The sequence below is a fragment of the Tympanuchus pallidicinctus genome, unplaced genomic scaffold, assembly GCF_026119805.1.
Source record: "Tympanuchus pallidicinctus isolate F22 unplaced genomic scaffold, pur_lepc_1.0 scaffold3, whole genome shotgun sequence".
Taxonomy (NCBI): Eukaryota; Metazoa; Chordata; class Aves; order Galliformes; family Phasianidae; genus Tympanuchus; species Tympanuchus pallidicinctus.
In genome coordinates this window covers 90,856,142-90,874,232 of record NW_026294747.1, presented here as the reverse complement: position 1 = coordinate 90,874,232, position 18,091 = coordinate 90,856,142, and the positions used below count along the sequence as shown (strand labels likewise).

The following is an 18,091-nucleotide window of genomic DNA, read 5'->3' as shown; positions in this document are numbered from 1 at the left end:
TATAATCTCACTGACGCTGGACTTCATTTGACTCTTTTGCAGGCTACGTGTGCCTCCTGGCCATTCACATTGTCACTTTTAGGTACAGAAGTATCCAAACCACAAGTTCTCAATACTGTGTGAAAAAATGGCTCCCTGCAAATCGAGGTAAGTTTTGTGCACAAGTTCCTTAAAGTTTCTCTGTGCCGGGGGAGCCGAGGCTCCTGCTCGCTCTTTCTCTTCCCCTTCCCCTCTTCCTGTGCCGAGGTTCGGGGCTGTCCCCCCGCCCGGGGCAGCGCACGCAGCCCCAGGTTGAGCGCAGTGCTGCGCAGTGCCCCAGCCCCGCTCCCGCGGCTGCCAGCGCTCTATTTTAGCGATCAAATCAAAGTAAACCACAATAAGCGACTTTGGCAGAGATGGATTTTGGGGCCTAGCTTTAATCACTTGGACTACCGCAGAAGATAATTACTTCCTTCGCTCCAATAGACTCTCCAAGTTTGGAGAGGTTTTGTTTAGCAAGGAGTACTTACTGCGGGCGATTAAAAAAAAAGGAAAACAAAGTAGATAGGGTTTGATACGATCTGGGCAGTGCCTTCAGTAGGCACGATAGGGGTGGAGGCGTGATGATATGGTAATCATCTTTGCATTGGCGAAATGTGTTGCACATCAGAGCAAGTATTAAAATGGCACGGAGCGTGCTGGAGTGCTTAAGATTCCTCTTTTCTGCACTGGGTCGTGTGGGAAGCTTTAGCTATGTAGCTAAGCCCATCCGCGAGCGTGTGCTGTGCTCCGGGTGTGTGCATTTATAACTCCACTGCAACTTCTTTTTTTAGTTTTTTTTTCCCCAGCTTCTATCTGTAAATATAAGAATATAAGTGTGTTCGAGTGATGCGCGTGTATGCATGCATGTTCCGATCTGTGTGTACCCCTGTGTAAATCCGAGCACATGCCTCTGTTCTTGTGCTATTGGTGTCTTTATGTGTACAAAGGGTGTGTATGTGTGTACACATATTTACGTTCCAGAGCCTTTTTTTTTTTTTTAAGCAAACCAATTGAGTGTAACTCGTAGCATTAATACAAGAGACCACAGGTCATTAGAGTACTTCAAATTATGAAATACTGGCTTGGTTTATTGAAGATTGCTAATATCCCCAATGCTCTGCTCTCTCCCTCTGCCTTGTATTGCTGGCTGCCATTGTGGGGTAGGCCCCAGCTGCGTGTTTACTTCCACATTCTTTTTATTTAAGTGGACTGTTCTCACTAGAGTGTGATTACTCAGCAATAAACTTTATGGCCGGATTTAACTTCAGTCTTTGAATTTCCAGGACTTGAATGAAAGGGTGAAAGGAGCTCTGTCTCTCTTTGGTAGCTGCAAGGCCTGATCCTTACCCTCAGAACGAGTGATCTCAGGGGTGTGACGGACCGGTGGGGGCCGGGGTGGAGATCTGAGAACGAGCTCCTAAACGCGTCTGTACCCAACTTCGCTGTGAGAACCTCGTTCTCCGCTCGGGTTTGGAGTAGTAGGGATTCAACGCAATCCCCTCTGCAGATTGCATTGTTTTCCTTGATGTGTCATAAACTCGAGTTTCAAGAAGAACGGGGCGGCGTGATGGGAGATGGGAGTCAGGCTTTGTTTGATATTGCCCCTGCTATCCCATGGCCAGAGTGGTGCGGTGCGGTGCGGGCTCTGCGTGGCACTGCGAGCGGAAGGGGAGACGGGGCTGCGGGTGGGGCAGGTCGCTCTGGACCTCTGCAGGGTCTGCCCAAGGTCCACCACCAGCATTGCTGTGTCATTTCCCATCCATTCGCCTTAAATGTTAAAGAGACTCTCGCATCTAAGGTTGCAGCAGCTAAAAGATTTCACCGTTTTACAAATATTTAATATTTGGAGTCAACTCCCAGTGTAAGATAAATGAAGTCCCAAGCCTTTGTGTCTGCGGATCGCTCTGTGAGCACTAAACAAACACATATGCATATACTTTGTATTTAAAAATAATAATAATAATAATGGGAAAGGCTTTAAAAGCACAGACCCAAATACACATTCGAAAATCATTTCCGTCATAAACAGCTGGGGATTTTATAGCTCGCTAGCTGTCAGCTTCATCAATAGGAATACCAGAAAGTTTTATATGATAGGCGTGCACTAGATTATATTATACGCCATAAAAATTTTATAGTAGGAGGCAAAGGAATGCAAATGCTTTAAAAGTTTGTGCTCCTTTCGTATGCGGGTCATTTTCCGTAGGAGAAACCTTTTCTTGTTACAGGGAACCATTCCGGGCGCAAACCGTTCCCGATTACTCAATACACAACACCGTGTTGCTTCAAGTGCCTGGTTAACACACAAACACGTCCACGCACACACCCGCTCAACTCCTGCTTTAGGAACCTGGATGCCATCTCGGGTTGTAATGATCTGCAGCGAAAAGCTTTGCTCCTATTATTTTCACATTTCTGTATGCGGTTTCTAGAGCGCATTCTCGCAACGCTGTGGACAGGAATTCAAGAGCTATGGGAAAGGAAAAGATCACAAAAGCCCATAAGCGTCTAAACCCGCCCGCACTGCAAGAAACTCTCTAACAACGAGAGAAACTTCGCTGGAAATGACAACTTCTCAGTAGATTCGGCCCTCCCCCGTCAGAAGCAGAAGAGCTGAAGTCACTGCAAACAAGGAGCGCGTTCAGATTTTGCAACCCGCTTTTAAAATTCGGAACTCAAGAGACTCCACACAGCCGAACTGTGCAGAAATATTCCCAGATCCTAATTGTTTTCGGAGTGAAAAATATCACAGAGAATAATCGCCTGGAATCGAGAGATAGAGCTCTTATCTGAGCTCTTTTTTTTTTTTTTTTTTTTTTTTTTTTTTTTTGGCGCTATGTTTTGGGGATTAATGCGTGCGAGTTTGTTTTAGTTTAGGCACAGCAAGTGGCGTTCAGAGCATTGAAATGCAGTTTACTTAAGCCTTTGAAAGAAATACTTGAGTATAGTGTGTCATGTCTAAGCGTAGGGCCAATTAAAGATTAGGCAACCCTCTTAATGTGGGTAGCCAGTGACTTTGGAAGCCATAACTTTCTCTAAATCAGAAGTGTAACAATTCGCTTGAAAGTCATCCGTAAATTACAGCTCCGCTGCGCTTTCTAAGCCCTGCAAGCGTCCTAATTGCAGAACATTACAGGGAAATTTTGATTCTGCCATTTCCTTACAGTTAATAAGTGTGTATCTGTGGAAGGGTGACAAAAGAAGGGTTTGCAATCTGCTCCATGGGAAATTGAATGGAACAGATCGCGAGGGGCGGATCGGGAGGTTTCGATTTCAAACCCTGAATACTGGAGCAATGCCTTTTCCCTCCCCGCAAATACAGATTTAACGCATTAGCTGCACACATAAGTAAATCTCCTCACCAAGTGAAACCATCGCTTCGCTTTCTCACCTTTCCCTTCCTGCCCCCCAAATATCCCCGATTTATTGTTAGATAAGCGCAAAAGAACACAGCTCCCACTGCCGCCTGATCATCTTCGAAAATAGTACCCCTTTTAAATGAAAGCATCCTCGCTAACGTCTCTCTGGAAGGCAAATACTCATGGACCGTCGCAGTCACATGCTCGTGGGGCTGCACGCACAAACGACATCGAATCTTATACAAAGAGAGTGTAAAATTCGCGAGGATTTCGCTTTATGGCACGCGTAAGGAATCTTTCCTGCAACCCCCCCAAAAATGGCTTTTCAATAATAATATTTGCTATGAAGGTTATTGGGTAATTATTGCAATTTTGTGGAACAGTCCTTGCTTGAGGTGAAGTCTGTCTGCGGATAACAAATGGCAGCCCGTGCAGTTCACTGCCAGGTTAAGTAAATGCAGAAAAGATAAATCTGCACACCCTAGGAATCACCAGCAGAGCTCGCTTTAGACCAAGTTCACAGTCAACTCGTTTGCCTAGACAAGGCTTCGCAAACAATTAGAGTTGTTTCTTTATGCTTAAATCAAGGAGAAATGACTAAGACCCTCGCAGCAGAGAGCTGCAGCTTTTCCCCCAGCGCCGGTCCTTACGTCCTTCCAACCTCACGCCCAGAACTTACCCAGCATTTCACCTGCAATTGTAACCAAATAGCGCCTTAGAGTACAGGCTTCCCTCCAACGCTGCCGAAAGGCTGTGCAAACTGATTTAACAGCACTTTACAAAGCTGCCAGATTAAAGAAGAAGAAGAAGAAGGAAAGGAAAAAAAAAAAAAAAGAGCAATAATTAAAAATGCAAAAGTATCCGATTTCTCATCAGCGAGAAGAAGGAGGAAAAAAAAAAAAAAAAGCTTAGAAAGCTGGGGGGAAACGGCAGAACTATTGAAACAAACACTGCGAGTCTCTTACTCCTAAAAGAAGCTGCATAGCTTTTGTATATCTTTGTGGTTAAGGGCGTTACAACTGCAGGTCAAAAAGTTGAGGGTCAAAAGTTTACGTTTTGCACCACTCTTAGTCATTCGTCCAGACAGAGTTTGATGTCAATGTTATAGCCGAGATCTTGACTATCAGCACAAAAGATAAAATAGCTTTGAGTTACGTGTGTATCACAGTATGGACTCCAGGTGAACCCTACTGGCTGAATGACCTCAATTACCAAGGAAAGGATAGAAAATTCCTCTTTTCAAGAGTAATGCACGTTGTATTTCATCTTGAATTATCGGTCACATTTGTGTCTGAATATCTCGGGCTCAGCGCGGCAGGTAAACACGCGTGTCCCCCCACCCCAGAGCCGCCGCCGCCTCCCGGGGCCGGGGAGCGAAACGTTTCCCCATGTTTATTATATCATAACCTGCTTTAAGAGGTTTAACGTTAAGCTTCCTCACTTTGCCAAACGGCAGGAAGATAAGATAGGAGCCAGGCAATTAACGCGCGTATCGATCTCCGCCGCGGCTTTGTTTTTGGCTCTCGTTCCTGTAACGCCATCTGAACCGCTCTTAACCGGGGCAGGACGCGGCCGTGCCGATGCGGGAGGGCTGTGCGGAGCGTTCCGGCCGCAGGAGCGCGGTGACGGCGCGGGGCTGCGGGGCCGCCTTCTGCAACCGCTGGAATACGGTGCTGGCTGCCAGAGCAGCGATTTGGATGGAGCTCCGAGCCTTCTGGAATTACCCGTCTCTTCCCAGAGGGATGGGGAGAGGCGAGGGTTGATTTGCTTTCTCTCCTCAGCTAAAAAAAAAAAAAAAAAAAGAATTTGGTGGAATTTTAGGGGAATTTCTTTGCGCTGAGTTATTTCCACGTTGCTGGCGTTTTGTTTTGTTTTCAGCGCTCGCGTCGGTGTCGAAGCCTTAGCCTAAAGATCTCGGCCGGGCGTGTCTGTGAGGAGAAGGGGCCGGAATCTCATGTGGGGACGGAGGGAGAGGAGACCACTGCAAATGGCAGGTTGCAGTGATGGGGATGAGGGGTGGCTGGGAGACGGAAAGAACGTTCCGAAATATCCGCTAGCAGCTATGAAAGGTATGGAGGAGGGGACAGTGCCACGAGGAAGGAAGTCAGAGGAAGAGCGCACCTCACCACCATCCGTGCATAGCTGCCTTTCGAGCCCAAAGGCGGGAGCCTGTGCCGTCCTCCACGCACGGGCTAAGCGTGAATTATTTGCCAGGGACACAGCTGGATCGTGGCAGCCGGACTATACTTCTTGGGAACACGTGCGCGTGGTGTGAGATTTCAGATCAGCCTGACTTATTGCTGGAGGCTTTGCCCGCTGTACCTGCCGAAGCGCAGCAAGGTGTGCGAGCATTTGCTCGGCGTGGGGACGTTGTTCCCAAGCTCCTGCTGCTGCTCCCTTACAGCGAGCCCTGGCACTGCCCATTTGGAGAGCCTTCCCTCACCGCAGATATTGTTTAACCTTTCACATCTAAAGTATTTATTTGGTGTAAGAGAGAAGCCTGATAACAAGCTAAAAGCCGTGGCCGAATATCTATTTTGCTAAAGAATAGCGGGCAGATTGTTTCCAAGAACAACAATGCGTCTTTGATACACCCAGAACGAAAGCTGCTACTATAACTGGGTTGCTCAAGAGTAGGTGACGGAAATCCGTTTGCTTCCTTACCAAAACAATTAGCCGCTCGGATTCCATGTTTTTCAGTCTAGCCTAGGATAAAAATATAATTGAGAATATTTTCAAAGAAGTTGAAACTTCGGCTTCGGGAAATACCGAATCTTTCGAATTGGTGTCTGAATTATTCCCTTAAAATAAATATAATAAGAGGGGAAAAAATGAATTATTTGAGGCGAGCTCTTTCTTCCCTTCGGCTCTTTGCTTTACGGCACGCCGCTCTCCGGCGTGGAAGCTCCGGCCCAAAGACCATTCATTTAAAATCCGGGCGCAAATCACGTTTTACGTGTGTTTATTTAACCACGGCGGGACAGAGCGAGCACGGCCGCCAAACACTGCGTTGTTGGGAGCAGAGCCGCTGCCGGGGGAGTCCCTGCTTCTACACAACGCTGAACTTGGGGCCCAACGGGCTCGTCCCCCCTAGTAGCGCCCGCGCGGAGCGAGCTGCGCGCCCGCGGAAGGCGGAGGCTGCCCCGGAGCAGTGCGATCCCCGGGAACAAAGGGGGGGGGAATACAGTCGATACATTCCATAACGTTTACATTTTCCCGCGATTTTTTTCTTAATTTTCCCTTAGAAGTGGTGACCTGGGCAAAGCACCCCGCTATCTAAAAGGCGCTGTTATAGACCTTTTAGAAAAACTAAGTCCAAGGCCGAGGTGAACTTCAGGTCACCGCGTCTAACAAATATGAAAATGTCGCCTGGTGAAGGGCACGCCTTGTTATTTAACAAAGACTGTCAATGTGTAAGATTAATAAGAAACAAAATGCACACGGTGTCACTTTTCGGTCACTTTGAAACTCGGGACAGCCTCGCATTCAAGAGGGGAAAGCTGGGGCTAAATATATTCAAAATGGTTCAAATCAAATTCAACCCAGCCTGCGGGTGCGATCCTTCCTCCTCCTGCCCTTCTCTGTGGTGGGTGCCCGGGCACGGCGAAAGGTTGTCTTCTATTATTATTATCATTGTTGTTGTTATTATTATTACTCTCCTCGTTCTTATCTTCTCTTTTGTAATCCGTACGGTTTAGCAGCGGGCGCGGAGGGGAACGCGGTGTTTGCATGCTTCTCGAGAGAAAGGGGAACCCCCTCACCCCCTCTTTGCGTACGCATGAAGCTTCTCTCCTCGGTGCACGGCAATTAACTCTCTTACTCTCAACTTAATTCCAGTGCAGTCCCCATCTCTTCCTCGGCCGGGAGCCCTCAGCTTCAACATCGCTGATTAAAGGCTCCTTCCGCAGCTAACAGAGCCCCTGGCTCCTCTGTAAAAATAAGGGACCCGGCCTATTTTCCCTCTCCTTTTCTTTCTTTGAGAGGTTAGGATGATGCTACAAGTTTGCAAAGGGAAGTACCAGGGAGGGAAAAAAAAAAAAAAAGAAGGGAAAGAAAGAAAAAAAAAAAAAAAGGGTTTCAGAGATTGTTTATTACAGCCATAAATCTTGCAGTAAAATGTCGAAACGGCCGTGTGCAAGATAACACTTGGTGGTCTTGGCTGGGTTCTTGTTTATGATAACAAAACCACAAAGACATGGAACAGGCCTTTTGGAGGTCCTGCCTCAGCACATCTCCGCAGCCTGATAGAATCCCGCAGAAACAGGCTGAGCCCGGCACCTCGGGTCACCTTGCAGATTTACGGTCGCACACAGCACCGCATCCTTCTCCGTCCTACCCAGCGCCAGAGCCACACAGTAGAGAGGTACAGCGAAACGAGTGATCTACGAGATCTAGTCGCGGTAAATAATAGGAAGCAGAACCCGCTCAGCTCGCCGGCACAAAGCTGAGCCTACAAATCGGGACAGTGGTTTTCCTTGCGTTTTCTCGTGCCTCGGGAGCACGGAGCCTGCTGCTCCGAGCTAGCCATAGAGCCTCCGGAATTGCCTTATGGCGAGGATAACGTGCCCGGCACCGCAGGGCAATGCATCTGGTGGCGGCCAGCAGGTATTTGTGCGTGCGTGCAGCTCTGCGCCGGGAACGTGCTTTAGGCTTTGGCAATCTTTTTCTTTCTTTCTTTTTTTCTTTCTCACTCTCTCTCTCTCTCTCTCTCTTTTTTTTTTTTTTTTTAAGGTAATGCAGGTGGAAGCTCTGATTTTCCAATCTGGGTTGCCGTGTTGTTGTTGTTATTTTTAATAAAGCAATCTCCTCGTTTCTGCCCAAAGTGTGCGGCTGCGTCTGTATGCGTGTGTAATCGCATTTCCTCTCCACGCAAAGTAAATAGAGGAACTTATCTATTACCCCAGTTAAAGAGTTCCATAGATGTTCTGTTGGAAATGACTAAGTAAATGTGTTTAAACTCTCTTTACGAATTAGCCATTCGATATGAGCAGGAAATGAGTGATTGTTTAGGTAAGTAGTCCAGTATGCCCAAGTGCTGCAAATGTTCGAACATCTTACGATCCGCCTGCAATGTGCGTGTGTCCGTGTGTGTCAAATACAGATCGATACTCCGTGCGCCTACTTGGATAGAATAGAGCTTCAAATGGAAGTACACGTTCCCATTATCTATAAAACGGCTAAAGACAATAATCTGAATTTCAAGCAGAATAGCTGTTAATGTCCTATCTTTAGGAGGGCGAGATCTAAAACGCATCGTACTTAAGCCTGATGTATTAGATGCATTTTCCCACACCGGAGAGTGAGATTACCCACTCTGCAATTATATTCTCAAAGGATGCAGTAAACATTTCTGTGGGTATATACGTTCTCCTGTAAAGGGGAAAAAAAAAAAATCGGATAAGTTTGCTTCTAATTTCCTATCTGCATGAGTAGATGGCGTTCGATAGTATTTTTTCCCCTTAGAATAAGAGCGTAATTAGTTTAACCATCAAATTTCAATTACCTAAGGTCAGGGCGGGTGCCTCTTTTCCCTGTGAGCTGAAAATATCGTTAACAGTCTCAGTTCCAGCAACGCAGCAGTGGCCGGGTGCCCTTTCCCTCCCTCGCCAGGCGTTCTGCGAAGGCGACAAAGATTTCTCTTGGAACTGAGAGTTCAGAAATTGAGCCAGCACCAGGCAAGCGAAGAGACAGTCTTACATTCGTAGCTGGAAAACGCAGCTCTGCGGGGAGGGATGTTCGCAGAGCCCCGCGGCAGCCGGTAGGAAGCGTTTATAGCACTGCGCCGCTCTCCCTCTCCTCCCCGTTATTCCCCGCTCCCCGTGTCCCCCGCACCCCATAGTACACGGAGGGGCTCCCCTCGGCCTTCCCGTGACGTCCGCGCTAACTTTGGGATCTGCTCCTCGTGCAAGCAGGCTGCAGGGGGACGGGAGCTGCCGGCTCTCGGCTCGGGGAGAGGTCGCAGAGAAGGGAGGGGGTGAGGCGACCTCCACCCCGCAGCCCCGATGGAAGGTGTTGGATGATGGGTGCGTGGAGAGCTATTGTGCAACTCCCCGCTCAGCGCCTGCCTCCCTTCTCGGGCTGCGCTCTGCTTCCCCTGCCCGATTTCTGACACGAAAGGAAAAAAAAAAAAAAAAAAAAAAAAAAAAAAAGGAAGAAAAAAAAAAAAACCGACTAGTGTGAGGACTGTCAGTTCTGGATTAGTTTTATCTCTCTTGACACCGCGAGTGCCGGTCGCAGCCCGGGCGAGAGGAGGGGGCGATGCCGTTGAGCAGCGGGCACCGGGCGCGGCGAGGCCCGCGGAGGAGGCGCCGGGAGCGGCCCCGCAGTGGGGCCGTGGGCGCGGAGGTGCCCTACGGCCGCTCTCCCTCCTTCCATTTCCTGATCCGGGGTCCGCGGCCCCGCGCGGTAATTGGCGCTGGCGGTCAGGTGGTGATGGTGTGTCGGGGTGCGTGCGTGTGTGTGTGTGTGTGTGCGCGTTGTGCGCGCTCCAGGGGTGGGAAGAGAGGAAGGGAGGGGAGTGCGGCGGGGAGGGGGAAGCCGGAGGCCCAAACTTTGGCAGCGGCGAGCACTTGACAGCGGCGGGAGGGGGAGAGGGAGGGAGTGGAAGGAGGGGGGGTGGGGGGGGGAAGGGGAGGGGCCTCGCCGAGCCCAGAAAAACGACAACGCGAGAAAAATTAGTATTTTTGCACTTCACAAATTAATGACCATGAGTTCGTTTTTGATAAACTCCAACTACATCGAGCCCAAATTCCCTCCCTGCGAGGAGTACACGCAGCACAGCGGCAGCGCCGGCAGCTCCGCCAGCTACCACCCGCACCACCCGCACCCGCACGCCCCACCACCGCCGCCTCCGCCGCCGCCGCCGCACCTGCACGCCGCGCACCCGGGTCCCGCTCTGCCCGAGTACTTCCCGCGGCCCCGCCGGGAACCCGGCTACCAGGCTCCCGCCGCGCCGCCGGGGCCGCCGGGGCCGCCTCCCGAGGCGCTGTACCCGGCGCAGGCACCCTCTTATCCCCAGGCGCCCTACAGCTACAGCAGCGCCGGCAGCGCAGCCCCGGGCCCCGAGCAGCCGCCCCCGGGCGCCTCTCCGCCGCCGCCGCCGCCCTCCAAGGGCCACCCCGGGCCGACCCAGCCCCTGCTCCCCGGCCATGCCCTGCAGCGCCGCTGCGAAGCGGCCCCCGCAGCCGGGGCCGGCACCGGGCCGGGCTGCGCGTTGCTGCCCGACAAGAGCCTGCCCGGGCTGAAGGGGAAGGAGCCGGTGGTGTACCCCTGGATGAAGAAGATCCACGTGAGCACGGGTGAGTCGCCCGGGGCAGGGGGAGGCCGGGATGCGCCTGCAAGGAGGGAAGGGGGGGAGGGAGCTGCTGGGGCTGGGATGGGTCGGTGCGTGTGTGGCTTTTTTTTTTTTTTCCTCCCTCCGCGTTTCCTAATTAAAAAAAAAAAAAAAAAAAAAAAAAAAAAGTGAGAAACCTTTTGTATCCGAGGTCCTTTATCAAAAGATTTACGAGACGCCAAACTGTTAGGGCAGTAATTATAGCCCCCATAAATTTAATTGCCCTTCAGTGGCTCTGGGCCATGTGTCTTTGAAGCTTTTCTTCTAACCCAAATGCCCATCACCATTTTTTATTGCTCCTCGATTGTCCCCGCTGCCGATAGGCTGCGAAACAATTTTTCTTGCCGTTATGTATCTGATTTGAACCCGGTGTCAAGTTATCCTCTAATGACGATGCTCCCTCCCTTCTCTCCTCTCCGCGTGGCCGTGGGTGCACGTTCAGTCAACCCCAACTACAGCGGCGGGGAGCCCAAGCGGTCCCGCACCGCCTACACCCGACAGCAGGTCCTGGAGCTGGAGAAGGAGTTCCACTTCAACCGCTACCTGACCAGGAGGCGACGCATCGAGATCGCGCACACCCTGTGCCTCTCCGAGCGCCAGGTCAAGATCTGGTTCCAGAACCGGCGCATGAAGTGGAAGAAGGACCACAAGCTGCCCAACACCAAGATGCGCTCCTCCAACCAGCCCTCACTCGGCCAGCAGCAGGCCAAGGCACAGACACAGGGCCACCCCCGCCCGCTCGACGGGGCTGCGCCCAACGCGGCCGCGCTATAAGGGGGTTATCGTTTTTGGTTTTTTTTTAATATATAGATCTCTATTTACCTATCTATTGAGGTTGTGCGGCCACCCGCACTGGCGGCTGGCCCTTGGGACCACGCAACTGTGTAAAACAAAGCAGGAGCAGGGAAGGAGGACGAGACGTGCCCAGGGACGGGCACACGTTGAAACCAAAACCCGGACGATTGCCTACATTGTATATAGATAATTGTTCCATGCCCATCACTTTTTTTTCTATTTATGGAAACCCTCTCTTGCCCTCGCTGTAAGAGTGCTGGATGCTGTCACGGACGAATTCTCCGTACCTATGACGGACTCTTTTTTTTTTTTTTTTTTTTTAATTTTAAATAGAGAACACTTTACAAAATAAAGGACGGTTCAAAAAAAGCCAGGAGCTCGGGGAACGCCCGCCCGAGGCAGTGACTCGAGTGGCGTAGGACGAGCGTGGCCATCAGGGGCGAACACGGACCCACGAGGCACAGAGCGGACACGTTCACCTCGGGTTAGAAACTTATGGGAAGCGTCCCCTCCCGCCGTGTTGGTGTACCGGCGCTAACTTAGCTGGGTTTCGGTGTAGCCCCGCAGTAGCTGTGATATGAGTTTTTCTCCACATTCCCAATTGCATTTATTTAAAAAGAGAAAAAAAAAAAAAAAAAAAAAAAGAAAGCTATACAGGCTGTGGCTGTCTTCATATTTGGCACCGTCTAAATCGTTTGGGTCCATGTACAATTTGTGGATTTTTGGTGTAATGTATACAGTGCCAGATGCTGGTAATAAAGATTATTCTGTACAAAAGAATTAAACGCTTGAAACACACACGTGTCCACTCCGTGCTGTTTCGTGCACCTTGTGCTCCGCCGCTCTCAGCACCAGGAGTGGAAAACAATGGCCTAACGTGTTGGTGTAACTTCGGATTCGTTTTGTCAATACGGTTATGGTTGCTTAAATGTAGCACAAAGCGTCCCCCGTCCCAACTGCCGTCTGCGAGGAGAGCGCTGCGGGACGGGGAAAGCTGTCTGTACCGCACAGCGAGCCGGGTTCTCTGTAGAACTCGGGGCAGAACCGACCCGGTCCATCGCAGGGCTCTGGGCTCGTGTGCACCGCGCTACAGAGGGACTGAGCTGCTGCTGGGAGCCATGAGCTCCCACGGCGGATTGTGCTGGAGGAGAAGTCCCACATGCTCGCCACGATAACACTGTAAATCTGTAGCCGGCCGTGATTTATTCGTCCGTTTTCTTCCTATTGTGATTCCTCAACTGGCAGCACTTCTGAAGGGAAATACATGGGCGGTAACCTAAAGTTACTCTAGCTGCCTCCTTCTCTTCCTTTCCCTTCCTTTCTCTTCCTTTCTCTTCCTTTCTCTTCCTTTCTCTTCCTTTCTCTTCCTTTCTTCCTTTCTTCCTTTCTCCCTTTCTTCCTTTCTTTCCTTCCTTCTTTCCTTCTTCTTTCCTTCTTTCTTCATTTTAAAGGCAGTTTCGAACTGTATCGAGAGAGCCTTACCAGTGACACGAAACAGGGCACAGCTCAGATGTTTATCTGACCGAGGTTCTTCACGACGAGGACAAAATGGGGTGCGAGGGGAGGCGGTTCCTCGCTGCCCCCGAAGGCTTTCTCAGCCCGAGAGATGGTAGCACAGGTCTGGAAAGGAACTCCAGTGCTGTACCTCTCCCAGAGAAGGGCCGGAGGCCGGGCCTCAGATACTTACCGCATCCATCCGACAGGGATTTGGGATCCCACCGTCAGAGGCCGGTGCCCATCGGCCCGGGGGTGCAACCGGTGGGACCCCGCAAGCATTGCTGCTGGCCCGAGGAGCGCGGGGCGCCTCGGTAAGAAATGTAACGTTTCACTGGCGGGAGTATGCTCAGCACAGCAGATACGGAGTTGTAAACACGCTGAGCAAACACTGCTGACTCCGAGCCTGGCCAACGAGCAGGCCCTGGGAGCGCTCCCACTCAGCGCTGTGTGCTGAGCCCCACGTCGCAGCCGCCTCCTCCTAGAGGGAGAGGGATACAGCTGGAAGCGGGCAGCCGCTATCTGCGGGCGTGCAGCTCCTCGTTTTGTTTATTGCTCGAATCCCTTCGCGTATCTCGAGCCAAAATTAGCACAAGCGAGCACAATTCCAGCTGAAACGTATTAACTGGCAGCGCGGGGTTGCTTTGGTGTGCAGCCTGTGCATATAAACCTGGTTTGTCCCACTGAAAAGAGAAATGAAATCACGCTGCAAATAGCATTTTTAGAGAGAACCATTAATCACCTCCTACAATAAATACTTCTTTGTAATTCAACAGCGGTTCTGAAAGGCATTCTCTTGGAAAAGTCTGTGAAGACGCAAAGGATTTTCCTGGAAAGAAAAAAAAAAAAAAAAAAAAGAGTGGTCATGTGTAAAGACACCGCATCTCGGCTGTCTGCTAAAAACATGCACACTCTGTCGGTGGAGATAGAGCGGCGGACTGCAAAATGCCCCACGGCCGATTTTCGTCGTTTAAGGTAAATCTTCCTTTTTCTCCCTTCCCCCCCCCCCCGGTCCTCTGGGAGCTGCGCGATGCTGCCGGGCCGGGAGTCCTCCGCTCCCTCTTCCATCCCACCCGGCTTACAATAACTTCCAAAATTACGTCGTCCGCCTTAAATTCTCGCATTGTGCTCCCTTTGCTAGGGCAACCAGGAGTTCACAGAGAGGACAAATTTTCTATCCCATTAATTGTTTTTTTTAGAGGAGCAGACTGACCCTTCAAACCCTTGACCTTTAAAGACAGTATTCTTTCTAAGCTGGAGCTCGGACCGCAATGTCTCTTTCTCTCCCTCCCTCTCCCTCGCTCTCCCCTGTCTCTCACACACGTATTTATCTGCTCTCGCCACAAAGGCGAGAGCGGCCCAAAACGCCGCAAGTGGAAGTTTGTCAATATCTCAAAGAAAGACAAAATCACCTCGGAGTCAATTTAATGGCCGCAGGGAACACCACGCCGTTAACCCCGCTCCCCACCTCCCCTCCACCCACCAAGAAAAATGGGAGTTTGCCAAGGTCTCCTTCCCCATTCTCCCGCAATCTCTGCTATACCTGGTGTTTTATTACAGGGGGAACTCGGCTGTGACAAGCGCCTCGTGGTATTTAATAACTAGAGCCATTCTGCGTTGGAGGATTACTCAATCCTGTGATTTTTTTTTTTTTTAACTATATATTTTTTTCAGGGTACTGTCGTCCAACGGACCGTTTTTCGGTGTTAATAACAGTGCAGGGATGGGGGGAGCCCTCACACAGGCAGAGGTTTGACAGAGAGATCTCTGCCTCCCTCCCACCCCCCCGGGGCCACGCACCGGGACCCTATCCGGGCAGCTCTGTCCCTCCGCTGCCCCCACAGTTCCCCTTAACCCCTCGGGCAAGAGAGGGCGCGGGCCGGGACCGCAACCTCCCGGGAGCGGCGCTCCACACGGAGGTCTCCCGGGGCCGTCCCCTCGGGCTAACCCGGCCCACGCTGGTCCGAGGTCCGGGACTCCCATCGTGGGTAGGGGGAGCTCCACCATCCCCCCCCCCCCCCCCCACCTCAACCCCCGCCGCGCCCAGGAGCCTTCCTGGCCCCGCCCGGGACCGTGCAAAGGGAGATTGTCCCTCGTTGGAAGGTAGCCGGGGGGCTTCGGGAGGGGACGACACCCCCCCAGTACTCTCATTGCCAGCAACATCCAGCCCCCCATCTCCCCCACACTACTGCACACTGCCCCACGCACCGAGGCTCTGGGATCGGCTGGCTGCTGTGTGTGTGTGTTTGTGGGGGTGCTGCGGGGCTGCTCCGTCCCGCCAAGGAGCAGGACGAGCCCATATTATTCATGTCCCAGCGCTCTACCTAGAAACTGAGGAGCTGTCAAAGGCAGCAGAGATAGGGGACCGAGTACAGGATCCCTGCGCTCGCAGATAAAGGTGTTGCGTCTGTTCTGGGGGAGATATTGAAATTTTAATCTTTAGGGTCACGTGACTCATTAAATAATTAATGCAGATAGTCAGGAATGGATCTGTGGCCGTCAGTCCTCACTAGGAGTGATTCTCTCACAAGTGAAACTCAACTCCTTATTACTGGAGTTTGTTTTTCTTTCTTTCTTTCTTTCTTTCTTTCTTTCTTTCTTTCTTTCTTTTTTTTTTCCAATTTTTTTTTTTCTTTTCCCTTAAAAAAAGCCCACCTGATTTATCTTGAAAGATTCTAAACTCCTTAAGCAAGCAGTAGGGTCTGTGTTGGTAAGTAGGGAGTGCGTCTTTCTAGCTTGATGACTTTAATTGTTTGTGCTTGCTTTGTCTGCTGAGCCTTCGCTTAACAAGTTTAATATTTAGAAATGTTGAATCTTTGTTTTCTCTGCCTTGTGGTCACATTACGGCGTTTGGTGATTAAGCTCTACCGAGGCGAACACATTTGATAATGTTCTAATTCACACAGCGGAGGGCTGGGTGCCACCGTGCAGGAGGACCTGCTTTGTTCCATTTTCCCGGCGCTAATAAATCACCGGCTCCTAATGCGGGGCCAAAAAAGAGATGGAGAGGCGGCGAGCATTGTAAAGGAAAAGTCACGGGCGAATTTCTCTATGACTCATTAGTCTGAACGATTTATGTAGGAACTTAAAGTGGCGCAATGAATATTAGAGTTTGGGATAACAACAAATTTTAAAAAAAAATGTCGTAGCGTTTGTAAAGTGCTTTATTGCTACTTAGCAACTCTTTCAAGAGGAAGCGTAGTTTAAAGGGCCGTGGCAGCTTAATATATGGCGGCGTGACTTAATAGCTCCAAAATAAATAACAGAAAGTCGCTGGCACCGTTTGCAGATACACACTCCATATTTAACACGAGTGGGGCAGCCCGGTCCCGGCTCTCTTGATCGATGCTGATGGACGCTCGTGGCTCGGCTGTCGATAAGGGGTCGGGGCAGGGAGGTGCGGGCTGAGCCCGCTGTGCGGGGCGCCTCCGAGAGGGGCGGCTGGAGCGCCGGGGGCAGCGCGGCACGGATAGCGGCGGAACTCGCCGAGTCCTTCGGTGTTTGCCAGGAGATTGTAGCAGTCAGCGCTCTGAAATTTATGAGACGGCAATAAACAGCTTAGGAGGCTATTATTGCATGATTTTATGTAGGCTGGAGTTCAACACCAAATTTAAAATTATTAGAGTAATTATGGGACTACTAAATTACCAACGCGAAGTATCTGCTGGAAAAGTTCTCCCAAGACAGACTTAATATTTCCAGGGCTCAGAAGACGTTCTTCTACGAGAACTGTGTTATTTAATTATTAGCATTTACATTTACTGACAATTTTCAGACGCGTTAGACGGCTTTTATTAGCGAGAATGAATAGAGGGGGCACGTTATTACATCTGACAAATTCATACGTAAACGTGATTCAGTAAGTGGCACCCGAATAATCTGACTATTGTCTCTTTGGATTGTGCAATACTGTTTATTTTAGGGGGAGAGAGGCCGTCCAGTTTTCTCCCCCCGTCTGTTGGCTTTCAGCGTTCTCGCGTTGTTCTTTTTTCTTTTTCTTTTTTTTTCTTTTTTTTTTTTTTTTCCCTCTTAAGCCTTTCGGGCCCGATGCTGCTTCGGCGAAGTCAATTATCAGGCTCTTCCTGCGCTACTGGGGCCAGGATCGGGCCCTGCTCCCTGTTTGAATGAGAGCCCAACCACAATACTCTCCGTATTGAAACTGGAACTCGTTCCGCGTTTTATTCAACAGAGATGAACACCACTGGTTGTGTTTAATGTCTGTTCTTGATTAAATGATCCTAAACAAAGGTTTCCCAGAGGAAAATAAAGCAGACATTCATGTAACAAGAGTTTGGAATGACAATATTTCCAAACACTTGGAGACAGAAGGCATAGCTGTCTACGGGAGGGAGGGGGGGAAGAGAAAAAAAGAGTCCCACGCTTTTATTTCTCAGCTAGCAGCGCTCCTCGCCCCGCCGGAGAGTTGCGGGGCCGTCCCGGCACAGCCCACCCCGCCCGCGGGCGGCCGAGCGCCAGCCCCGCTGCCCCCGTTAAGGCGTTGTTTGTCGCTTGTTTGCAGAGCGCCCGGCGCCCCGAAAAGCCCCGCTCCGGGCGGCGGCAGCGCTCCGGCCCCGGCCTCGGCGGCGGAACGAGGTAAGAGTCGGGACCGGCCATGTGCCGGCCTCGTACCTGAGAGGGGTGGTGAGAAATATTTAACCGAGCAGGGGGTTCGGTGGCTCGTCTCTATTCATCTTCCGCCGCTGCGAATGCGCGTGTCCGGGCAGACAAAGCGACGTGCGGGATCCGAGTGCTCAGGCATATAAAGGCGCCGGGAACAGGAAGGATGCGAAGTCGGATGAGGAGCCAAAGAGCTTGAGGATTTCTTCGTCTGTTCTGAGCTCCTTTCAAAATCGAAGGCGTAAGGGAGACAGGGAGATAGCGGCCGCACGGCGGGGCTGAGCTCTTATCGCTGCCGGTCTGTCGGCGGCTCCTGGAGGGGCCGTGCGGCGATGCCCTGCCACGGGACACGGCTGTGCGTGGATGCTCATACCGCCAATAAGCTCAGGTAGCTGCCCGGCCCGGCCCGCCTCGCCCCGGCCGTGGGCTGATGCGGTTGGTGCCCGAGCCCTGGTGCTCTGGCAGGGGCCGG

General features: G+C 51.1%; 2 protein-coding genes across 5 annotated transcripts in view; both read left to right on the top strand.

The window, feature by feature from the left end:
- The window catches only part of HOXA3 (homeobox A3), a 43,743-nt gene that overhangs the window by 11,566 nt on the left and 14,086 nt on the right, over positions 1 to 18,091 (top strand). Inside the window, exons 2-4 of one of the 4 annotated variants that reach the window (XM_052693566.1) lie at positions 43 to 147; positions 13,779 to 13,977; positions 17,522 to 17,595. The gene's annotated coding sequence lies outside the window, so the exon portion shown is untranslated. Of the gene's footprint in view, positions 1 to 42; positions 148 to 13,778; positions 13,978 to 15,038; positions 15,713 to 17,521; positions 17,596 to 18,091 lie in introns of those variants that run through there. The other 3 variants (XM_052693565.1, XM_052693567.1, XM_052693569.1) reach the window with 3 other exon arrangements.
- Positions 10,002 to 12,156, top strand: HOXA4 (homeobox A4). The gene is made up of 2 exons (XM_052693594.1): positions 10,002 to 10,678; positions 11,156 to 12,156. The coding sequence occupies exons 1-2, from the start codon at positions 10,081 to 10,083 to the stop codon at positions 11,485 to 11,487; spliced, it is 930 nt and encodes a 309-aa protein (XP_052549554.1). The 5' UTR covers positions 10,002 to 10,080; the 3' UTR covers positions 11,488 to 12,156.

Bases quoted from the DNA above. Each gene is read 5' to 3' on its own strand.
- HOXA4 (XM_052693594.1), top strand. From the start codon at position 10,081: ATGACCATGAGTTCGTTTTTGATAAACTCCAACTACATCGAGCCCAAA. The intron at 10,679-11,155 runs GTGAGTCGCCCG...GTGCACGTTCAG, and splicing joins GAAGATCCACGTGAGCACGG to TCAACCCCAACTACAGCGGC.